The sequence below is a fragment of the Medicago sativa genome, chromosome 1 (assembly GCF_051527215.1).
Source record: "Medicago sativa cultivar Bolivia chromosome 1, Bolivia_mono, whole genome shotgun sequence".
Lineage (NCBI taxonomy): Eukaryota > Viridiplantae > Streptophyta > Magnoliopsida > Fabales > Fabaceae > Medicago > Medicago sativa.
This window is the reverse complement of record NC_140749.1, coordinates 13,112,921-13,131,771: the sequence shown is the minus strand read 5'-3', so window position 1 is coordinate 13,131,771 and position 18,851 is coordinate 13,112,921. Positions and strand designations below refer to the sequence as shown.

At 32.6% G+C, this 18,851-nt stretch overlaps 1 protein-coding gene across 3 annotated transcripts; it reads left to right on the top strand.

Moving 5' to 3' along the window:
- The first annotated feature begins 2,635 nt into the window (after window positions 1-2,635).
- Window positions 2,636-18,416, top strand: GMI1 (gamma-irradiation and mitomycin c induced 1). Of its 3 annotated transcripts, none has more exons than XM_085706258.1 (37): window positions 2,636-2,725; window positions 3,031-3,417; window positions 3,528-3,560; window positions 4,455-4,541; window positions 4,631-4,686; window positions 5,186-5,269; window positions 6,251-6,323; window positions 6,507-6,562; window positions 6,668-6,773; window positions 6,869-6,934; window positions 7,201-7,287; window positions 7,488-7,538; window positions 7,777-7,894; window positions 8,017-8,078; window positions 8,173-8,301; window positions 8,887-8,983; window positions 9,071-9,105; window positions 9,590-9,665; window positions 9,761-9,943; window positions 10,200-10,358; window positions 10,987-11,008; window positions 11,102-11,219; window positions 11,302-11,427; window positions 12,319-12,428; window positions 12,644-12,821; window positions 12,906-13,020; window positions 13,109-13,203; window positions 14,010-14,105; window positions 14,283-14,349; window positions 14,626-14,711; window positions 14,788-15,069; window positions 15,144-15,290; window positions 15,541-15,640; window positions 16,006-16,183; window positions 16,501-16,689; window positions 16,866-17,186; window positions 17,833-18,416. In XM_085706258.1, the coding sequence occupies exons 2-37, from the start codon at window positions 3,043-3,045 to the stop codon at window positions 18,089-18,091; spliced, it is 4,422 nt and encodes a 1,473-aa protein (XP_085562384.1). In that variant the 5' UTR covers window positions 2,636-2,725; window positions 3,031-3,042; the 3' UTR covers window positions 18,092-18,416. The 3 variants fall into 3 exon arrangements, with proteins under 3 accessions (XP_085562384.1, XP_085562392.1, XP_085562377.1); XM_085706266.1 differs by having other exon boundaries at window positions 9,758-9,943; window positions 15,144-15,282; window positions 15,539-15,640; XM_085706251.1 differs by having other exon boundaries at window positions 9,758-9,943.
- The last annotated feature ends 435 nt before the right edge of the window (window positions 18,417-18,851 follow it).

Here is an 18,851-nt window from a genome sequence, read left to right as displayed (position 1 = left end):
TAGGAAATTATACAATTTTTTTTTTTTTTTGAGTAAAGAAATTATACAAAGTTATAAACAGAAGAGATTCATATATAAAAAAATTAATAATTTTCAAATAAGTCATATTGGTGTAGTGGTAAAATGATGTTGCATTTGAGAGAGAAAAAAAAAAAAATCTTGGGTTCGACTCCTTAAGTTGGTCCTAAGTTGGATAATTTTTTAATCTTGGGTTCGACTCCTTAAGTTGGTCCTAAGTTGGATAATTTTTTTATGTTCGTGGATAATTTTTTTATGTTCGACTCCTAAGTTGGATAATTTTTTTATTTAAAAGATTATTTTTTTTGGTAGTGGCCGGGGTTTGAACCCCGCACCTTGCATATTTTTATGCATTGTCCAACCAACTGAGCTAAGCTCACTAGGACATTTAAAAGATTATTTAAAATAAGTGTTAGCCACCACCTCACCTCGTCGGCGCTGCCACCACCCACCGCGACCTCGTCAGAGCGCCACCAGCCTTCGCCGATGTTCCGCCGTGAACCATTGAAATGTTACCGGAGGTCCACCGTGAATCACCACTGACGGCCACTATGAACCACCACCTGCCACCCTCTCTTTTATAAATATTACATTACTCATTTAAATAATTTTTAATATTAAATTATAAAATTATAAAATAGTATAAAAATATGAAGAAAAAAAATCTGAAAAAAAAAGTGCACCAAAAAGAAAAGTAAAAATATTTCAATAAAAAACTCAAAAAAGCTTGCTTTAATTTTGTAAAAAAAATAAACTTGCTTCAGTTAAAAATACGATTCAAAAATATTAAACCGGTTTTGAACCCGTTTTTAAACCGGACTGGATTGTTTTTTAAATAAACCAATTTTTTTAATTGGTTTTTAAAAAACTGAACTGAACCATTAATGTGGTTCATTTTCAGTTCATTTATGCACCATGAACAGCCCTACGTGTAACTAAAAAAGATATGTGTGTATGTAGAAGTGAATTTTGATTTTAGTTTTTGGTAATGGCGAGTTAGCATATGGACGAAAATATTCACTAAAGGCATGAAATGAACTCATCGGAAATCTCATATTGTCAGTTGATAGAAGATTAATTGGTCACATCACATATCAATGTAGAAAAATTAAATTCAATTAGACGATAATAAATTGCTTACAACGATCAATGAGTTTACTGGATGATCATGTTTGTTGAAACTGTTGACTATTCAACGTTGGTTAATAACGAAGTGGTTAACCCTGTTATTTTGGACCGTGGTTTGAGACAAGGGGATCTGCTCTCTATGTACTTGTTCATTATTGTGCAGAAGGCTTCTCTTCTCTAATCAGGAGAGCTGAAGATAGAGGTGATCTAAGGGGAACTTCAATTTGCAGAGGGCCACTCTTTCTGTACTTGTTCATTGGAGTTGGATCTTGAATAGAACAAGTGGATTCACGGTAAAAACTTACCTTATAGCATGTTTGTTTTCATGTTAAAGTTGAGGTAGACGCACGTTTACTAAACTCTCCTAGTTATAGCTTTTGAGTAAACGTGGGTTTCTATCGTGGTTTTCAAGGTTTCCAAACATATACTTAATTTTGGCTTCTCTCTAATCCGTTACAAACTAGTTTATCGGCTAGAGGAATGCTAGCAACACACATTCTAACACATTATCTTTGATTGTTAGCATTTGTCTTATCGGCTATCCACTCTTTTTCGCCAAAAAGAGTCTAATGCTCATGCTTTTGCATATAAATGGTGAAATTATTTTCTCTATAATCCGAAATTAATAATTAAATATGTAAATTATTAAGTAAATTACTATATTTTATGATCTCAACAACTATATTATCATAAAAAGTCAATTGGAACTTGTCCATAAGAAATTTTTGTGGGAATTAGAAATATCATAGATACGAAAAATGTCGCTCAGAGATGAAATTTGTAGAACTGTAGAAGTCGTTCACACTTGTTGTACTTGATTGTAGAATTGTACAGTAGTTAGTTCACAACAAAGTGTTCCCTATGCCTATCTAAATGGGTTTAATTGTACGAGTCCATACGAAAGGATATTAACTCAAATAAATCATTTCATTTATTAATCTACAAAGTTGTAAGAAAATCGTTTTAGTTGTAGTGTTTGGATTGGATATATCTGAAAAGTTAATTATTAAACTGAGTAAAGCAACCTGGAGAAATTAATTACCGTGGTGGAATCTGAATTTGAATGATTAGGAGCTACTAATCCTGAAATCAGCAGAAAATAAGTTGTCTACATAGACACGGAAGAGTAATGTAATGCAGTAGTTTATGTAACAAACTAAGCTGACATGTCACGTTTTTATTGGCCACATAATACCCCCAAAACTCAAACGTTTTATACCTTTTTCTTCATATGGTAATAGTAGGAATATTACTACGAATTTTGACCATAGTAGTACTACTACTTTTGCACTCTAGTAGAAGATTACTTACTACAGTTCCTTACTTGCTTTCATCTTAACTTAACTAACCAGAGTTAACTTAACACCCAACCCAACCCAACCCTTTTTTTGTCTTATTCTCTCCTCTCACGTTCCTTGTAGGAGAAGGGTCACTCACTCACTCACTCACACTTTTTTTATTTATTTATTTCAACTCTTGTTCTCTTTCTACCCATTCAAAACCCTTTCACTTCATTCTTTGCATAAGCACTTTTCATAATCACTTTTTACTCTTCCATTTTCTTTCCTTCTTCTTCACGGTACTCATTTTCCTCTTCTTCACATTACTATCATTTGCTTAAATAAATCCACACTTCCTTCTCGTTTTTTTTTAACCTTCGATTATTCAAAATCTGAACAAAAAGTAGCTTCGATTCAAAAACTATGTACAAGCGTGTTAACTAAGTTTCTATTTCTATATAAGATATATCTCATCTTCAAATCAACATTATGATCAAAATCTATTTCTATTTTCTTTCCGGTTTGTTTATTAGCTTTGTTTAAAGAAGAAATAGCATTGATCGTGAACTTACTTGTGTTGTTGTTCGTTTTTCTGTTTTGACAGAGTTGTTGAAGCATGGAAAGGGGAATGATTAATCACAACCCTAAGAAACGAAAACTGGTGCTAAACGATGATGATGATGATGATGATCATGTTGATGATACCGGAATCCGAAAAATGCGAAAGTTCAAAGTGTTGTTACCGAATGGAACTAGTGTGGAATTGAAAGTTCTGAATACAGAAAATGCAATGCATTTTGGTGAATTCGTTGGATTAATTCGAAGTAGGTACTTGGAAGCTCAGAGGAGCTATGAATCGATGAGGAAGAAAAGGGAAATCAATTGGAATAGTGGTGGTTTGTTTCTTGAAGATGCTAGTGATAATGAGATCAAGAATGTTGTTGATTTCAAAAATTTCATTCCTAACAAGTGCCACATTTTACGCCTTAATGTTAGTATATACGATAAGATATTGATCATGATTTTTTCTGTTTGTGTTATTGTGTGTTTATTAACTCTAATTTTTGAGCTTGATATTTGGTTTTGTTGTTTCTCAATCAGGATGGGAAGGGCGATGTTGCTCAGACCTTTGAGGTTAGAATTTCTACTATAAATCTAGCTCCCCTGCATTCAAATTACACGCATTCAGGACATCAGTGATAGTTTAATTGAGATCGGACAATCTAAATTCAAACTCATTAGTTTAAATGATCAATATCGGACTATCATCAATGTTCCGAACGGGTGAATGCGTGGTCCCTTTGATTGTAGGAAATTCAATTTTGTCAACTATATAATTTTTTTCTTCTTTTAAAGAGTCTAGTGGTCAAGCTCACACACACTTATCAACACATAGTGTGTGTTTTTCTACAACAGTTTTACCGTCTGAGTTGTACTGTTGTACTTGACACCTTAAAAATATTTAAGACTTTTCAAGATTAACCACTACATAATAAAATTTTAATCTTTATTTTATTTTATTTTTATAGAGACAGTTATTTAAACACACTTTTTAAAATTAAGATTAAAAATTGTGATTTTATATGAACTAAAAACACACTGAACCTTCTTTATTTTATTTATTTTAGGATATATTATTTCCTTTCCTGACCACATTCTCATTTTCTTTTGAATTACATTTTCTCATTTATTTCTTTAATAACTATTGTCTCCTACCATATGTGGAACCTTTTAAGTGTGCTGAAATTGTGAACATTGTGGTAATCATGTTACTGGTGCAAATTATCCACCGAGTCTTCGCTCTCAACCACATTTTCCCCTTCAATATGGCTCTCACCCAAGACCTTGGTTAAGATATCCGAGTTTAGTTCGACTTGGACCAATGTAAAATGCATAAACGACTTGGAACATTTAGTATTTATTTTAGAAATTTACGAGGTAAAATGACTTCTTAATAAGAGGAGGGAAAATGAAATCGGATGAACGTTGTGATTTTGATACTGTTGTTGTGCATTGTCTGAAATGCAGAATATGTGGGACTTGACGCCAGATACAGATTTGCTGCTGGAGCTTCCTGAAGATTATAATTTTGAAGCTGCTATTGCTGACTTGATTGTGAGTTCATTAACAAAACATACTATAAACTCAATCTTTTTATAAAGGTTTTGCACATATCAATACTAACACTACTATTCATTTATCAGGATAATGCTTTGCAGGCTGTGTGGTCCAATGAAAAAAACAGTAGGAAGCTAATTAGGTATGGTCGCATAACACAATGTGCTAATGATATTTTCTTTTTTGTCCTTCATTTGAGAAAAGAGATTTTTTTTGGCTCAGATTTGAGAAAAGAGTTAAGAAACAAAAAAAATCCACCACTGTTTGATCACAGCACTAGACATATATCTTTTGGCAATCATTGTTTGGTTAGTAATCGTTGTCAAAGTCCCTTTAGTCTATAGAACTTCAGTTTATTTGCATTAAAGGACTGGCTATAAAAAAATCCTGAGGAAATCCATAGCTTGTCGGAAACACTTACATTTATGTGTCCAATTTCTATGGAAATTAAGTTTTTGATATTTTAATGATTAACTGGCATCACCATTTTTTACGTACACTACTGTCAACTTTTTCTGATCGTAAATAGAAGTATTGATAAATACATACTTGATTTGTATTGTCTACTTATTTTGATTGGTTGGTTTCTTATAGTGACGCAATCCATTATCACTTGTTCATGTGACTTTTTTGTTTTGCAGAGTTAATGTAACTAACAAGAAGATTACAATTTTTGACAATGGCTCTGGAATGGATGGTTCTAATGAGAATTCCCTAGTAAAATGGTAGCTATCTGATTGTAGTTTATTTCATGATTTTTGAAGTTCCTAAGTACATTCTGATATCCTGTTACTTAGAGATAAAATCCTTACTTTCAGAAGCCTTTGTAGCTTTTTATTATTTAAAATTTTGATACATGCTAGATTTGTTGGTCAACTGAATTCAACTTTTTCTCTTTTTGACTCAATTTCATTGCATGTGAATCCTTTGTTGCTATGTTATATGTCACTTTCTTACTTAGTGATCTCTTACGGTTGATCAATTTAAACTCTTTTTCTATGTTGATAACCAAAGAAATTCAAATTTAGGTGTCATGAATAAAGTTTCAGTAAAAAACTTTAGGTTTTTCAATTTAATCAAGCTCAGTATCTCAAAAAATATGGATACAAAGGAGAGATTGAAATGATTGTACTGATCATAGATAGTTATAGGTGATGCGATTTTCAGTTGGAAAGGTCTAACTATTTTTTTTTTCGATTTTGTTGGTTATTTGTGTTGAGTATATAACAATTGGATATACATTCATTTTGTTAAAAACAGAATCTGAAGAGGTACTTCGTTTAGTTTGTGAAAACATTTTTGTTTCTACTTTGTCATATAATTATTAGAATGCCACCTTATGTTCATTTTATTTTGATATTTCCTGTTGTGTTCTCTATTTCACCATTGTTGTTTTTTATGTATATCAGCCAATCTAAACATAAAAACATGAACATTTTCTCAACCAAAAACAAGTCCTAAAATTTCAATTATGCTAAAACATAATAGAACTTTTCACAATTACACCCAGTTTTCAAACATTGCTAGCTTTTGTTCTTAATAAATGAATATTTGTTTCAACAGAATAGACTTTTAAATTTTAAAATATTAAATCACACTCACACTTTCAGTGACTTTCAATCTAGTTGTATCATACCTTTTATGATTTATCTGTTTGCATGTTCAACTGCCGTCTCTTAATTATGGACTTTTTATCTCTTGCTCAGGGGAAAGATGGGAGCGTCACTTCACCGATTATCAAAATCACAGGCTATTGGGGGAAAACCCCCATACTTAATGGTATTTTTCATTTTTGTACTCTCCGACCCTTCATTCTATGATGAACGTGCTCGTTCCTGTCTGTGATGCTTATGCACAAAGAAACATCAAAATGTTAATCATTGGGATTGGGATTAGGTTAGATGACTCCTTTGCATATTTTAAGATTATTGTTTGCTTTGCTGTGTTGATTGTGCTGTGCAGCCTTATTTTGGAATGTATGGATATGGTGGACCTATAGCATCTATGCATTTGGGGAGGTATGATTTTTAAAATAAATCTCCTTCTGTCTTCAATTACATCCTAAAACTTATCTCTTTATCTTTTCCCTCTCTGATTTTTGCTAGTCTCACATTACATTACAGGGGTACTTGTGTTTCGTCCAAGACAAAACATGTAAAGAAAGTCTACATGTTACTTCTTCAGAGAGAAGCTTTGTTGAAAAGATCCAACTCTGAAGCCACATGGAAGGTATTCATGTTCCCCTAACAATGCATTCACATTAATGCATTCTTTTCTGTCTTATTTTAATGTTCTCAACTGATAGTATTTTTTATTCCATCTAGACAAATGGTGGCATAAGGGAACCCTTACAGGATGAAATCGGGGATTCTCATGGCAGCTTTACAAAGGTATAGAACATCTATTCTCGTTCTCTTGTCTGTTTTCACATTGCGGAATGGGAGAGTAAGGAATTTAATAGAGGGAAGGAAAGCAAGGGGAGTGGAGTTAAAATCCTAAATGTTATGGTTGAAGTGGAGGGGAGGGAAAGGAAAATCAAAATTATTTATTATTATACACTTTGCAGAAGTTTGAAGAAATGAAACATAAGAAATTCATGTAGTTTTGGTAACATATGTAAGGATGAAATTAAGCACATGATTCGATGCTGTTGCAGGTTGATATTTTTGAGCCAAAAGTAAAAGATGTTGATATTAACAAACTCCAGTGCCACCTCAAGGACATATATTTCCCCTACATTCAGGTTTGAACATGCTAGTGAATCGAATCAATGCAACAGATGTGATTATATCTTGTCAAATTTTGTATGATTGTTGCTTCATATGTTCATTTTTCTTATAATATTGTCAACATAAAATTAACATTAATTGATTGTTGTTCCTTGTTAAAATATTGTTTTCACTACCTTGAACATATGGGTTTTTATTTGTTTCATTCATGCAGAATGATGACTTGTCTGAAAGAGGGAAGACCATTACACCGATTGAGTTCCAGGTTCTTTCTCCAGTATTATTTATTATATGATTTAATGAGCCAAAAAGCTTTCATATTAAAGCATATTTTCCCTGTTTCAACAAAGATTAAGAATCATATCTTTGTGCTGCAGTCAAATTTACTGTGGTCACATTTAATAATTTAAAGAGAAATTGTAATTTTTGTTCCATGAAAGAGTTACTTGGTGTCATGGAACGGTATATATCAGATTGTAATAATAAATTTGGTTCTTTTTTAGGTCAACGGTGTTGATTTGACAGAGATTCAAGGTGGGGAGGTTGCAACAACTAATTTGCATTCTTGCAATGGTCCTGAGTTTGTTCTGCAGCTTCGTATGTCTCTTGTACAAGATCATGGTATTTTGATAAACTATTACCCTATCTATAAATATAGTTTGTGATATGGTAAATGATATTTTTATAATCAGTAAAGAAATGTGATGTGAGTGTTGATTTCTGTTTGAATAACTATATTTTAGGTTCAAGGGAATTCCAAGAAGCAAATGCACGCCTTAGATTCGTATATTTCCCTTTCTCAGAGGTAATGGAAATAAATAGCCTATTGTATATGACTTTGTCTATAATGGTTCTCATAATCAAGACCAATCAAATGAACACTATGTACACAATTATAGGGAAAGGAGAGCATTGAGAGGGTTTTGGAAAATTTAACGGCTGACGGTTACATTATAAGGGAGACCTTCGAAAACTTTAGTCGGGTTTCCGTTAGGCGGCTTGGTCGTCTCCTTCCAGATGCACGCTGGGTAAACTTCCAACCTTTTCTCTGAACTTGTCAATATAATTTGTCCTGTGCTTTGGTTCTAGCACTATATTGAGTTTGAGTTCTAAAAATATTTTCCTCGTTACATTCTATTTTCTATACTTGTTAGTTACTCTTGCAAACTTATTTATACTTCTTGAATACTTTTTTTTGAATAAACCGTCAATTTAACATACTCTAAACTATCATCATATCTTCAATTTAGTCCATAAACTATATAAATCAAATAACTTTCTTTCAATTAATTCATTGGTTTTTGTCCTGTGCTTTGGTTCTAGCACTATATTGAGTTTGAGTTCTAAAAATATTTTCCTCGTTACATTCTATTTTCTATACTTGTTAGTTACTCTTGCAAACTTGTTTATATTTCTTGAATACTTTTTGAATAAACCGTCAATTTAACATACTCTAAACTATCATCATATCTTCAATTTAGTCCATAAACTATATAAATCAAATAACTTTCTTTCAATTAATTCATTGGTTTTTTTATGTGGATTAACTTGCTAGTTATTTTTGCCTAATTGAGCGAAAATATTGTTGATGACTTACAATTCTTTTGAACCAGACTTTACTTCCTTTTATGGACTGGAGGAACAAAAGGGTATTGACTAATAAGACAAGGATACTGAAGAGATGTTCCCTGAGAGTTAAATGCTATGTTGGTATGTAGTTACCGTATGTAATCATGCACTTTCATATTTATTATGTTTCTTTGCTTGATCATCTGAGTCTGACTTTCTAATTTGCAGAAACTGATGCTGGTTTTAAGCCAACCCAGTCAAAGGTTAGACTTGCGATATTGTAAAATATTTGTTCGTAAATAAATGTGCTACTGTGTGTCCTTTTCTGTTGAATATTGTTGTAATAATTTGCATGCTTAATATCAAATTGGTTCCATATCGCATATAAAGATACATCATGTATGGTCTATTGTTCCTCCCAAGAGAATACAAGTGTTATTATTTGTGTATACATGTATAATGCTATCGATTACGAAACCATAGGAGAGTAAGTTGGAAAACAGTATAATTGAGATAAAACTAATGAGTCTGTTCTTTTTATCTAAACCCTCCGGTTCCTAGGGAAGGGGCCATAGTAATCCCTAGTTTGGTCGAGACATAAGTAATGTCTAACCAAAGATTGTTTTAGCTTGGATAAATTCAAACTTGGATTCTTCCGAAGGATTTGTCCTTTATACAAGAATGATATTGTCATGTCTTTTTTTTCTCCTTGATTAAAGGATAATCAAAATATCAATGCTTTTTCAGACGGATTTAGCTCACCACAATCCATTCACCATTGCTTTGAAGAACTTGGGCAGTAAAATTTCATACAAAGACAATGGTATTTTCTTCGTGTAAATTCCCATGACATGGTTTAAAGCTTATTGTCTTTATTATTAATACATACTCAACTTTTCTGTTATTTTAAATCAGCAGATGTTTCTGTTGAAATTAGCACAGCTACAAAAATTTTAAATCCTTTACAACTAGAAAAGGAGTACAACAACTGGATTCTACAAATGCACACTCGTTATGATGAAGAAGCTGATGCCGGTGACGATAAGCCAGTTATACTTGTCAATCCGCCAAACAAGAAAGCACTTGGCATTTCCGATGATGGTATGACTAACAAAATTTTGATGGCAGTTGCTTCTATTTATGTTTTTCTTGTGGCAGTTCAAGCCATAGCGTTTTGAAGAAAATGCCCATGTATATTAACAAAGTAACCATGCTAATCCTCTGATGCGTGAATTTTGATGTATATTATAACAGTTGCACTAGACTAGTTTTGTGTAGTTAAAATGTATATATCTGCTGCTATTGGACTTAATTGAATCTTCCTTTTTGTGATTCTGTTTTTCTTGCTATTATGAAGTCGTTAGAGTTCATCGGGTTCTGAAGAGAAAGGAAAAGACATGGAGTCATGGACAGAGAATTAAAGTGTTAAAAGGAGCATGCACAGGGTGTCACAACAACAATGTTTATGCAACCATAGAGTACTTTTTGCTTGAAAAATTTGAAGGAGACCCGGGTGGTAAGATTTCTGATTGTAAAGCATTAACCTTTCCTCTTTGTTTTTATATTTAATCTAGAGAGAAATAGAATATCCCATATCTTCCAAATTACAGGGAAATTAAAAGTAGAGTATTGAATGAAATGCAATAAAATATATTTATGGTTTCATGCAATCCACGTTATTAAAACCTAAACGATTTTATATCTTTAAGCATACTATTAGTTTTGAATCCTATAATGTTGTTATATAAAAAATATTTTATATGATAATCAAATGTTTTATACCCCTTTTAATTATAAGGACTTTGTTTTTACAATACTAATAATTGATAACGACTTATAAAATTTTGAACTCACTTGCAGTTTCTTCTTCTGTGGTCTGCATTGCTTCGTGTTATTTTTACAAGTCAGCATGTTTATTAAAAATGAAACATTTCTACATCTAATACCTGTTAATTATTAATCTATAGTACAATAGCCTAGTGTACCAAAAATAAGTCAGAAACCTTAATAAGTTGACAAATAATGAATCTTTTTGTTGCTTAAAATATTATGCTGCCAATGAGATTTTAATATAGTACTAAAAATCTAGCTTTAATCGGCAACTTAATTAGAGCTGACCACTTTCAATGTTTTGTTGTTAATAGGAGAAGCTCGAATCATATGCAGGTTCGTTGTACATATTTTTACAAGACTGCCTACTAAAATCATATAAATCCTCTATAATTATCTCTATTCACTGTCCTTTGCTTGATTTTAAAGGCCAATAGATATCCCAGAGGAGAATGGGTGCTCTCTTGACGTCAGTAACGACGAAAACCCCACCTTGAATATTGGTAGCTCTTTGTCTTTACCATTAAGCGTGATCGACACAGAAAAGGTTCGGTGATTAAATTTTGCTTTTTAAATGTTTTACGGTAGAAAGGCTTTATGATTTATAACTTCTTAGCAATATGTAACAGCTTTTACCTGTTGAAAGTATTGAATGGGAGCGTCGTCTTAATAAAATACAACAGAAATCTCCTGCTTGTATTGACTCGCCGGGCTCAAACCATCATAAACACCATAAACGAAAGCAGATTGACGTGGTAAGTATTTTTAGTTACTTTTTATATCTGTCTAGCGAGTTATTTATACTTTCAATCGTGAGGTTAGATACGGGTTTGTTAAATCATACTATATTTCATTCATCTGTTTAGTTGAAATGCTTCTGCAATAGAAAAAAAAGTAAGAAATTTGAAATTAGAAAGTAATATACCGATAAATTTTCTTCAAAAAAAATATACCGATAAATTTTTTTATTTTTATTTATTATTTATTTTCAAACAAGAAAAAGCTTACTTGTGATTCCAATGTTTTTTAATATTTAGATTAGATTTGAAATGATAATTTATCATCAAATGACATTAATTTGTCTTGTAAAAAAATGACATAGATTTGTCATTTGTAAATAGTAACTTACCTGTTTTAGTGCCGGTGTCGTGTCTGGTGCTGTCTAAATAATTAATATCCATTGTGTTACATTCATGAACGAAAGCTACTTTATTCTCATAAATAAGGGTCTTGTGACGAGTTGAAACATCTCAATTCAAGCACAACGAAAGGAAGTTTCTTTTTTTTGGTACATTTCATATGCCAGTACATAAAATGACTCACATTTAATTGTTAATAAATGACTTGAGAATTTCATCTACTTTTACTCAGCAGAGGAAAAAATTATGAGAAATTGAAGAACTAACTTTTGAAGGACCTTTTCTAAATCTCCATACATATATATAGTGGATTAACTTATGGAAATTGCCTGAATTCTTTATAACTAGTCAAGTCTATAATGTTTAATTTATTTCTATTTGAAATCTCCATATTTTCTCTACAACTTTGGATTTGATGCTGTTTTTTAAGTTGTAGTTTGCCGTTGTAAATTATTTTTTTGGGCGTCATGCAATGCATTATGGTGCCTTGGTGATTTTGTCTGTTAGGTGGACTCAATCAGCAAAAGTTTTGACAAAAGGGTGACAGGAAAACCTTCTCATTGTGCTAAGAAGTACGAACTTCTAACTGATGACCTAAGTCCAGAGCTAGATGTGAGGTATGATTGCTAAAGATATTTATCCATGAATTTGTAAGACTATAACGTGTCTTTCCTTCGCAAAGCTTTTATTCTTTTCCCTTTGCTTATTGCTGGGACATATCTGTTTTAATTATTGGAATATCTTGTGTAATTTTAACTTCTTTTATTTGTACTTCTGATCAAGAATGTTTAATTTGGTATGACATTTGTTCAACAAATGATTTTCTGTACAGGGTTGGTTCTACGTTTCCAGCCTTAGCCATTGCATGTTATGACATCCATGGTAATCGAGCACCGTTTCAAACGATTCCGGATGTGACTGTTCAACTTCAGGCAGCGAAGGACTTGTACTTCAAAGTGCATGGAACGAAGATTGGTCTTTCAACTGATAAAATGATTTTAAAAATCATGGTAAGCATGTTGTGTACTTCTTCGGTCTTATTGATAGACAAATAAATAAATAACCATTGCATTGTTTTGGAATGATTGACGCAGGATGCAATGGTTACACTTACAAGTAATGATTTGGACAAGATAAGGCCTAGCTATAGGACTAATTTGATTATTGCTTCAGAAAATATTCCGTTGTCACTATCTTTTCCGTGTCGAGGTGATTTTGATTGATGTCTGTCTTTTATTCATCAGAAAATAATTAGTTTTCAGTGTTGTTTATTCTTATGCTTGCTATTTGTTTTCAGTTTCTCCTGCTTATCCCGAACATGTTGAACTGAAGCCTAATATAAGAGAAGACCAACTAATTCCGGGTTTCATTTTCAAGGAGTTAGTGTTGGAGGTATCTCAAAATTGCCTATGTTGATGTACATTTTGTCTTTATCTGATTCATTTGTTTTAGTTCATTCACGTATGGGTGTTGTAACCTTAAAGCAACGATGTATGGGAGGGTTGTGTTTGGTAATTACGTTTCAAAATAAAAAAAATTAAAAGTTTAAAATGATAGATCAATGCTACAGCTGCTGAATTCTGCCAATGTTTCAAGATACAAAGAAAGTGATTAGATAAGGGAAAGCCAAATATTTCATGGTTTATATGCTGGGTTGGATCCGTCGGAATTCATGGTTTAAATATCACTATCATTTAGTGCCCGACGCGCCTCGAATAGGACTATTTCCCGTGGGGAAAACTTGTGGGAAACCCAAAAAGAGTAGCAAAGGCTATTAAATCATGTATAGTCACATCCACACATCAAATTGTTTTGAGAAAAAATATAAAGTTGTGTAGGTATACCATTTAGAAGTGCAGATTTCCTCCAATCCTTCAGCCACCTTATATCAAGCTCCTGTTTTGAAAGTACATATTTCTTGTTATAAATTTAGATTTTATAAAGTATTTCATTTGCGCTCGCGTTCATTCTTTAATCATTATGTATTCATGCAAAACAATATGGATGATCTTAATAAAATTGTTCATATATTATTTTAACTCTTTGAATGGCCAATTACAAGCTAATATCTATGTAACATTGCAGATACACACACAGCCACATATTTGTGTTTCTATCGGTATCAACTTAAGTTTCTTTGGCAATTTCATAATTCTATATTTCTAATTGACATATTTGCTTGTATTTTTATCGTCCAGATGTTTGACGCATATAGAAACCATGTGTCTGAAGGCATGGAGGTTAATATTGTTGTGGATGGATTTGAAATGCTAAATCATTGCAGTGCTTACAAGGTAATGCTTTTGTACGAACTCTAGTATACCTGGTTAAATGTTTTGGATTGATAGTTGTACTATGACAAAAAAATATATATGCAGGGAAATGTATGTATATCCTCTTATCAATATATGCATGAGCTTTTATTTCCCTGTTTTCTTCTCATGTTGTTAAATGAAAATTCTGATCTACAGGTTGCTGATAAAGGAAAAATTGATCTTAGTGGTCTACTAAAGTTAACAGCAGGTTATGGAGAAAATGGTATGTTGCTTTTAAATATGTTGCTACAAATATCAGATATGTATCAACTAAATATACTTTTAACTTTAGCTACTGCTCTAAATTTTCTGCCTACGTTACTTGTCATTATTCTCTTCAGCGTCAAAAGGTTATATATTGATGTAGGTTTCAGTTAGTTTGTGGTTGTGGACATGATGCCATAACTGTTTCATTATTTAAATTTACATTTTGGTTGCAAATTGCAACATTGTTATATCTTCTTTTCTCGTCTTCTAATTTGTTTGATTGATGGTGCAGCATCCATATCGATTACATTCGAAGGTAGACCAATATTCAAGCAGGAGTTTTCAATTGCACGAAGAATCTTGAGAATCGCATCTGAGGTTATTTTCAAAAACAATTATAGAACTATAGTGTATTTGCTTATATTTTAACTGATATATTGTGTATGATATTCAGGTGCCTGATTTTTGTGCTGCTGGTGGTCAGCTAGAAAACGTTAAATTTGAAATTGTCAATATTGATGGAGATGTTGATACGAAGATTCATCACGACAATCAAGATTACCAGTTTCATATGCTTACAATTAAGTCAGACCTTATCAATGCAGAGGAATCTATACGATACCTTTTCAAGCAGGGATGTTGTACAGTTCCATTCATACGTGTTCCAGAAATTGAGGGGACTTTTTGTTTTGAAGCTTTTCATTCGCAATATACCGAGCTATGTCTGGCTGTAAAGGTTATATTTTTTTTTATCATTGTTATATTTTGGCATAGTTATGACTTATATAAGCAGGAGGAATTTGTCTGCAGGTGCGAGTTATCAAAATGTCCAATGCGAAAGATGTTGCACAACTTCTATCCCCGGATAAGAATATTTTTCCCTTGCAGAAACTATCACCACTTAATCATGAAAATAACTTAATGATCTCTGTCCTAAATAGTGAAGGAATTGGAAAGGTACGGACGTGAAATGCGTTATGCTTTGTTTCATTTGTGTGCTCAAATTTAAATGTTTTAGATGTCAATAAGGCACAGCTTTGTGTCGGCATGCTTCAAAACTCATGAAAACAGCAAACTTGTTGGGTACATGAGATTAAAATTAATGTTTTCCTAAACATCAAACTTGTTGCGGACGATAAAATTTGTTAGGTGATTGCTCAAGTGATTTCTTTTATTCATGTGGCATTGCACTTGTTTTCTTATACAGATTTGCCAACTTGGAAGCAAAATTAAAAAAGTAGAAGAATATCTTAAAACTTGTCATGAGGAAAAGGCTGAGAAGGAGAAAGAGATGTTGAAGCTGCGAGGTTCTCTCTCTCTCTCTCTCTCTCTCTCTCTCTCTCTCTCTCTCTCTCTATATATATATATATATATATATATATGTATGTGTGTGTGTGTGTGTCTTTCTGTCTCTATTTTTACTCCTATCGAATGATGAGTTATATATTTCTCTCTTATGAGTTATATCTGTTTACACAAGAGTGCATTTGTAAATGCTAGTTTGAGTCTGTTGCCACATTATACTAGATGTTTACTGAAATAAAAAAAAAATGACGTGTTTAGTTTTGTACTGTATAGTGGAGGTAATGACATTTGAACTTAGGACCTCATCATTAGACCAATCTTAGTGTCTTAAATGACTTTTTTGTGGTTTGTGTTTGTTATTTCACAGATAATGTTAATGTCAACACCAAAGAGGAAGTGATTACAAAAATTAAAAGCATGGAAAACTCAGCAACTTCTGTCCTATGTAGTCTGTCTGCACACGAAAAGCAACAGAATCACTTCTTGGAAGATATAATTGGGGTCGTTGCCCTCCTTGGTTCTGTTCAGAGTCCTGAGCTTAGCAGGTTTGTCAAGTGTTTCACCTTTCCCATCCCAGCCGACGAAGAAAAGAAAAACAAATACTCAAAACAATCTTGCATTTCATTATCATTGGTAAAGGATAAAATTCTTGGTTCAAAAGTGTGATTGTAGTTGTAGACAATGTAATTATGATGATTGTGGTAGTTGCAATGCACTTGTAATTATGCTGTTTGCACTGAACATAATATTCCATCATTAGTTAGCTCCACAAATGATATGTCCCCTGTATCGCTCGCTCACCAACAATGAATCTTTTGAGGTCTATTTTGCTTCTGAACTAGTTATCTTAATTTATTTACAGAATGTTGGCTGAATATCTTGGTGAAGATCAAATGCTGGGTGTTATTTGTAGATCTTTCGATACTGCAGTTTCTCTTTATAAACAAAATGGAGAAATTGATTGTTTGAATGCTTTGCATGCTGAAGCAACTGGTCTTGGAGAAGCTATAATAAGCAAGCGTTTTCTTGTTATGTCTTTTGAAGATTTAAGGTAGTGTAAAGTTTCAGGGTTCTCTATGACCGTAATTTTGATTTTATATGATATGATAATTTTATAGAAACTTTTTTTTTTTTGAGAAAAACCTATGGGATAAGGCTTTATGGCTAGGTGCTTTTGATTTTTTTTTCCTCGAGAAGACACCATGCTGACAGTGCTTCATTTGACAGGCCATACAAAGGGTACCTGCAAGAACATGACCCTCAGATGAAGCTGGCATTGCCCAATCCCAAGTTACACAATGGGAGAGCCCCAGCAGGCTTTATCGGTTATGCAGTTAATATGATTGATCTTGATTCCCATCACCTACAGACAAGGACAGCATCAGGCCATGGGCTACGCGAGACCGTTCTATTTAGCCTTTTCAAGAAGCTCCATGTTTACGAAACAAGAGAGAATATGGTGGATGCTCTTGACTGTATAGAAGATGGTGCTGTATCATTAGATGGTGGTATTATAAGAGAAAATGGAGCTCTTTCTATTGGTTATGGGTATATATCCTTTTCTCTTTTTTCTGTCTGTCAGCATGTGATGACTTCTAGCTTGTGCATGGATCTCATTAAACTTAGGGGGTGTTTAGTGCAACTCATATCTCATGACATAAACACAATATAAGCATTTGAAAGAGAGAATAGTTTTAACAATGCACGGGCACCCCTAATTCTTCAACATTTCATTTTCTCTTTATATCTCTCTTCCAATCACATCATCAAACTAACCAATCAAATATATCTCATCACTTTCTCTTTCTTTTTCGCGATGTGTTTAATGTGGGCGTATGGATGTCTAAACATTTTCTAATAGTTTATGATGTGTTACCAAATCAGGGAAAGTGAAAAAAAAGGAATGATTGAATAATGATAGTAATAATCTCTCTTAAGACACTTTTTTAAAATTTATATTTTAACCAATAAATAAATGTGTTGGAAAATGTGTGTTAAGGATTGTTTTTCTAACACTCCTCTTTTTATTATTAAAGACATTTAAATTTTCATTTGGATTCTTTACGAAATCTGCCTTTAAATGTCTCTGATTTTATACATAATATGATAGTTATGCATTTTGTTGATTATGTTCTATATGTATTATGTATAGGGCTTGACTAGAAATATTACTCATAACTGTTCTGTTTTGTAGGAACCCTTCTGTATACTTTCCTTGTACGAACAAGTTGGACATTTCTCCGGAAGCTATGGGAATCTTAACTCAGATTGAAGAAGAGTTGCTGCTGATTGAAGAAAAAATTGATAAAGCAACATATTATCATCAGAAGTGTCTACATAAATTTGAGAGAAAAGAGAAGAAATATAAAAAACTTATGGATAAAATTGAGCCTTTGGCCGAGTTATTGGAACCTAAGCCAGAGATTGGGACCTTGGTAAACTTAGCTGACTGATCAGTTTTTTTTTTTTTTCCTATGCTTTTGATCATTGAGCTTAGAGCTTTGGATAGTGTGCTTTCTTGTGGAGTTTTTGGTGGCCGGCGATCAATGACTGACTTCAGAGGAATATCATAGGCTTTGGTTTTCTTCCTTTTTTATGAACTTTTGGTTACTGCCATGGGTTAACTAATGTTATGTATATATCTTTTCCAGTTTGTGACGGGGTTATTTTTAATGCTGATGAATATATTATATATCTTTAATCCGCAGTTTCTGTGTAAATAGTGTATTTTGATGCTCTTTCACTTAGTAATGCATTTATTCCACTAATTCCAACTAAGTTTGTATTTCTTTTGTTGGAGTGATGTGTACTCGGTACTTTTAATTTTATCATATAACAATATATATTTTTGCAATTGTTTTTAAATTTTTTTTTTTTGAAGGATAAAAAAAAAGAAGTAAAGAGAAGTAAATGCTTAGTCTAGTAATGTGTGCTGTTTGGAAAATTTTAAACAGTAGAGTGAAATTGATGCAACAGCAGCCATCTAGTAATGTGTGCTGTTTGGAAAATCTGTATAAGTGTTCTTCATTTCAAGATGTCTTAGAATTTTGCAAGAGAACATTGTCATAAAATTTTGAAGAGACTCTGGAATCATGGAAATTTAGAAGGGCAGACACATTTTCTCACAATCACTATAAATCTCTCTGAGAATTCTTATTACTACCCGTATCATTTGAACTATTTACCTGTTTCAAATTAACTTTTTCAATAATA

What these genes read in the sequence shown, in the direction of transcription:
- GMI1 (XM_085706251.1), top strand. Translation starts at nt 3,043, where the DNA reads ATGGAAAGGGGAATGATTAATCACAACCCTAAGAAACGAAAACTGGTG. An exon ending in GAGAGTTAAATGCTATGTTG is followed by an intron (nt 8,984 to 9,070) that starts GTATGTAGTTAC and finishes TCTAATTTGCAG; the next exon opens with AAACTGATGCTGGTTTTAAG. An exon ending in AATTTCATACAAAGACAATG is followed by an intron (nt 9,666 to 9,757) that starts GTATTTTCTTCG and finishes ATTTTAAATCAG; the next exon opens with CAGATGTTTCTGTTGAAATT.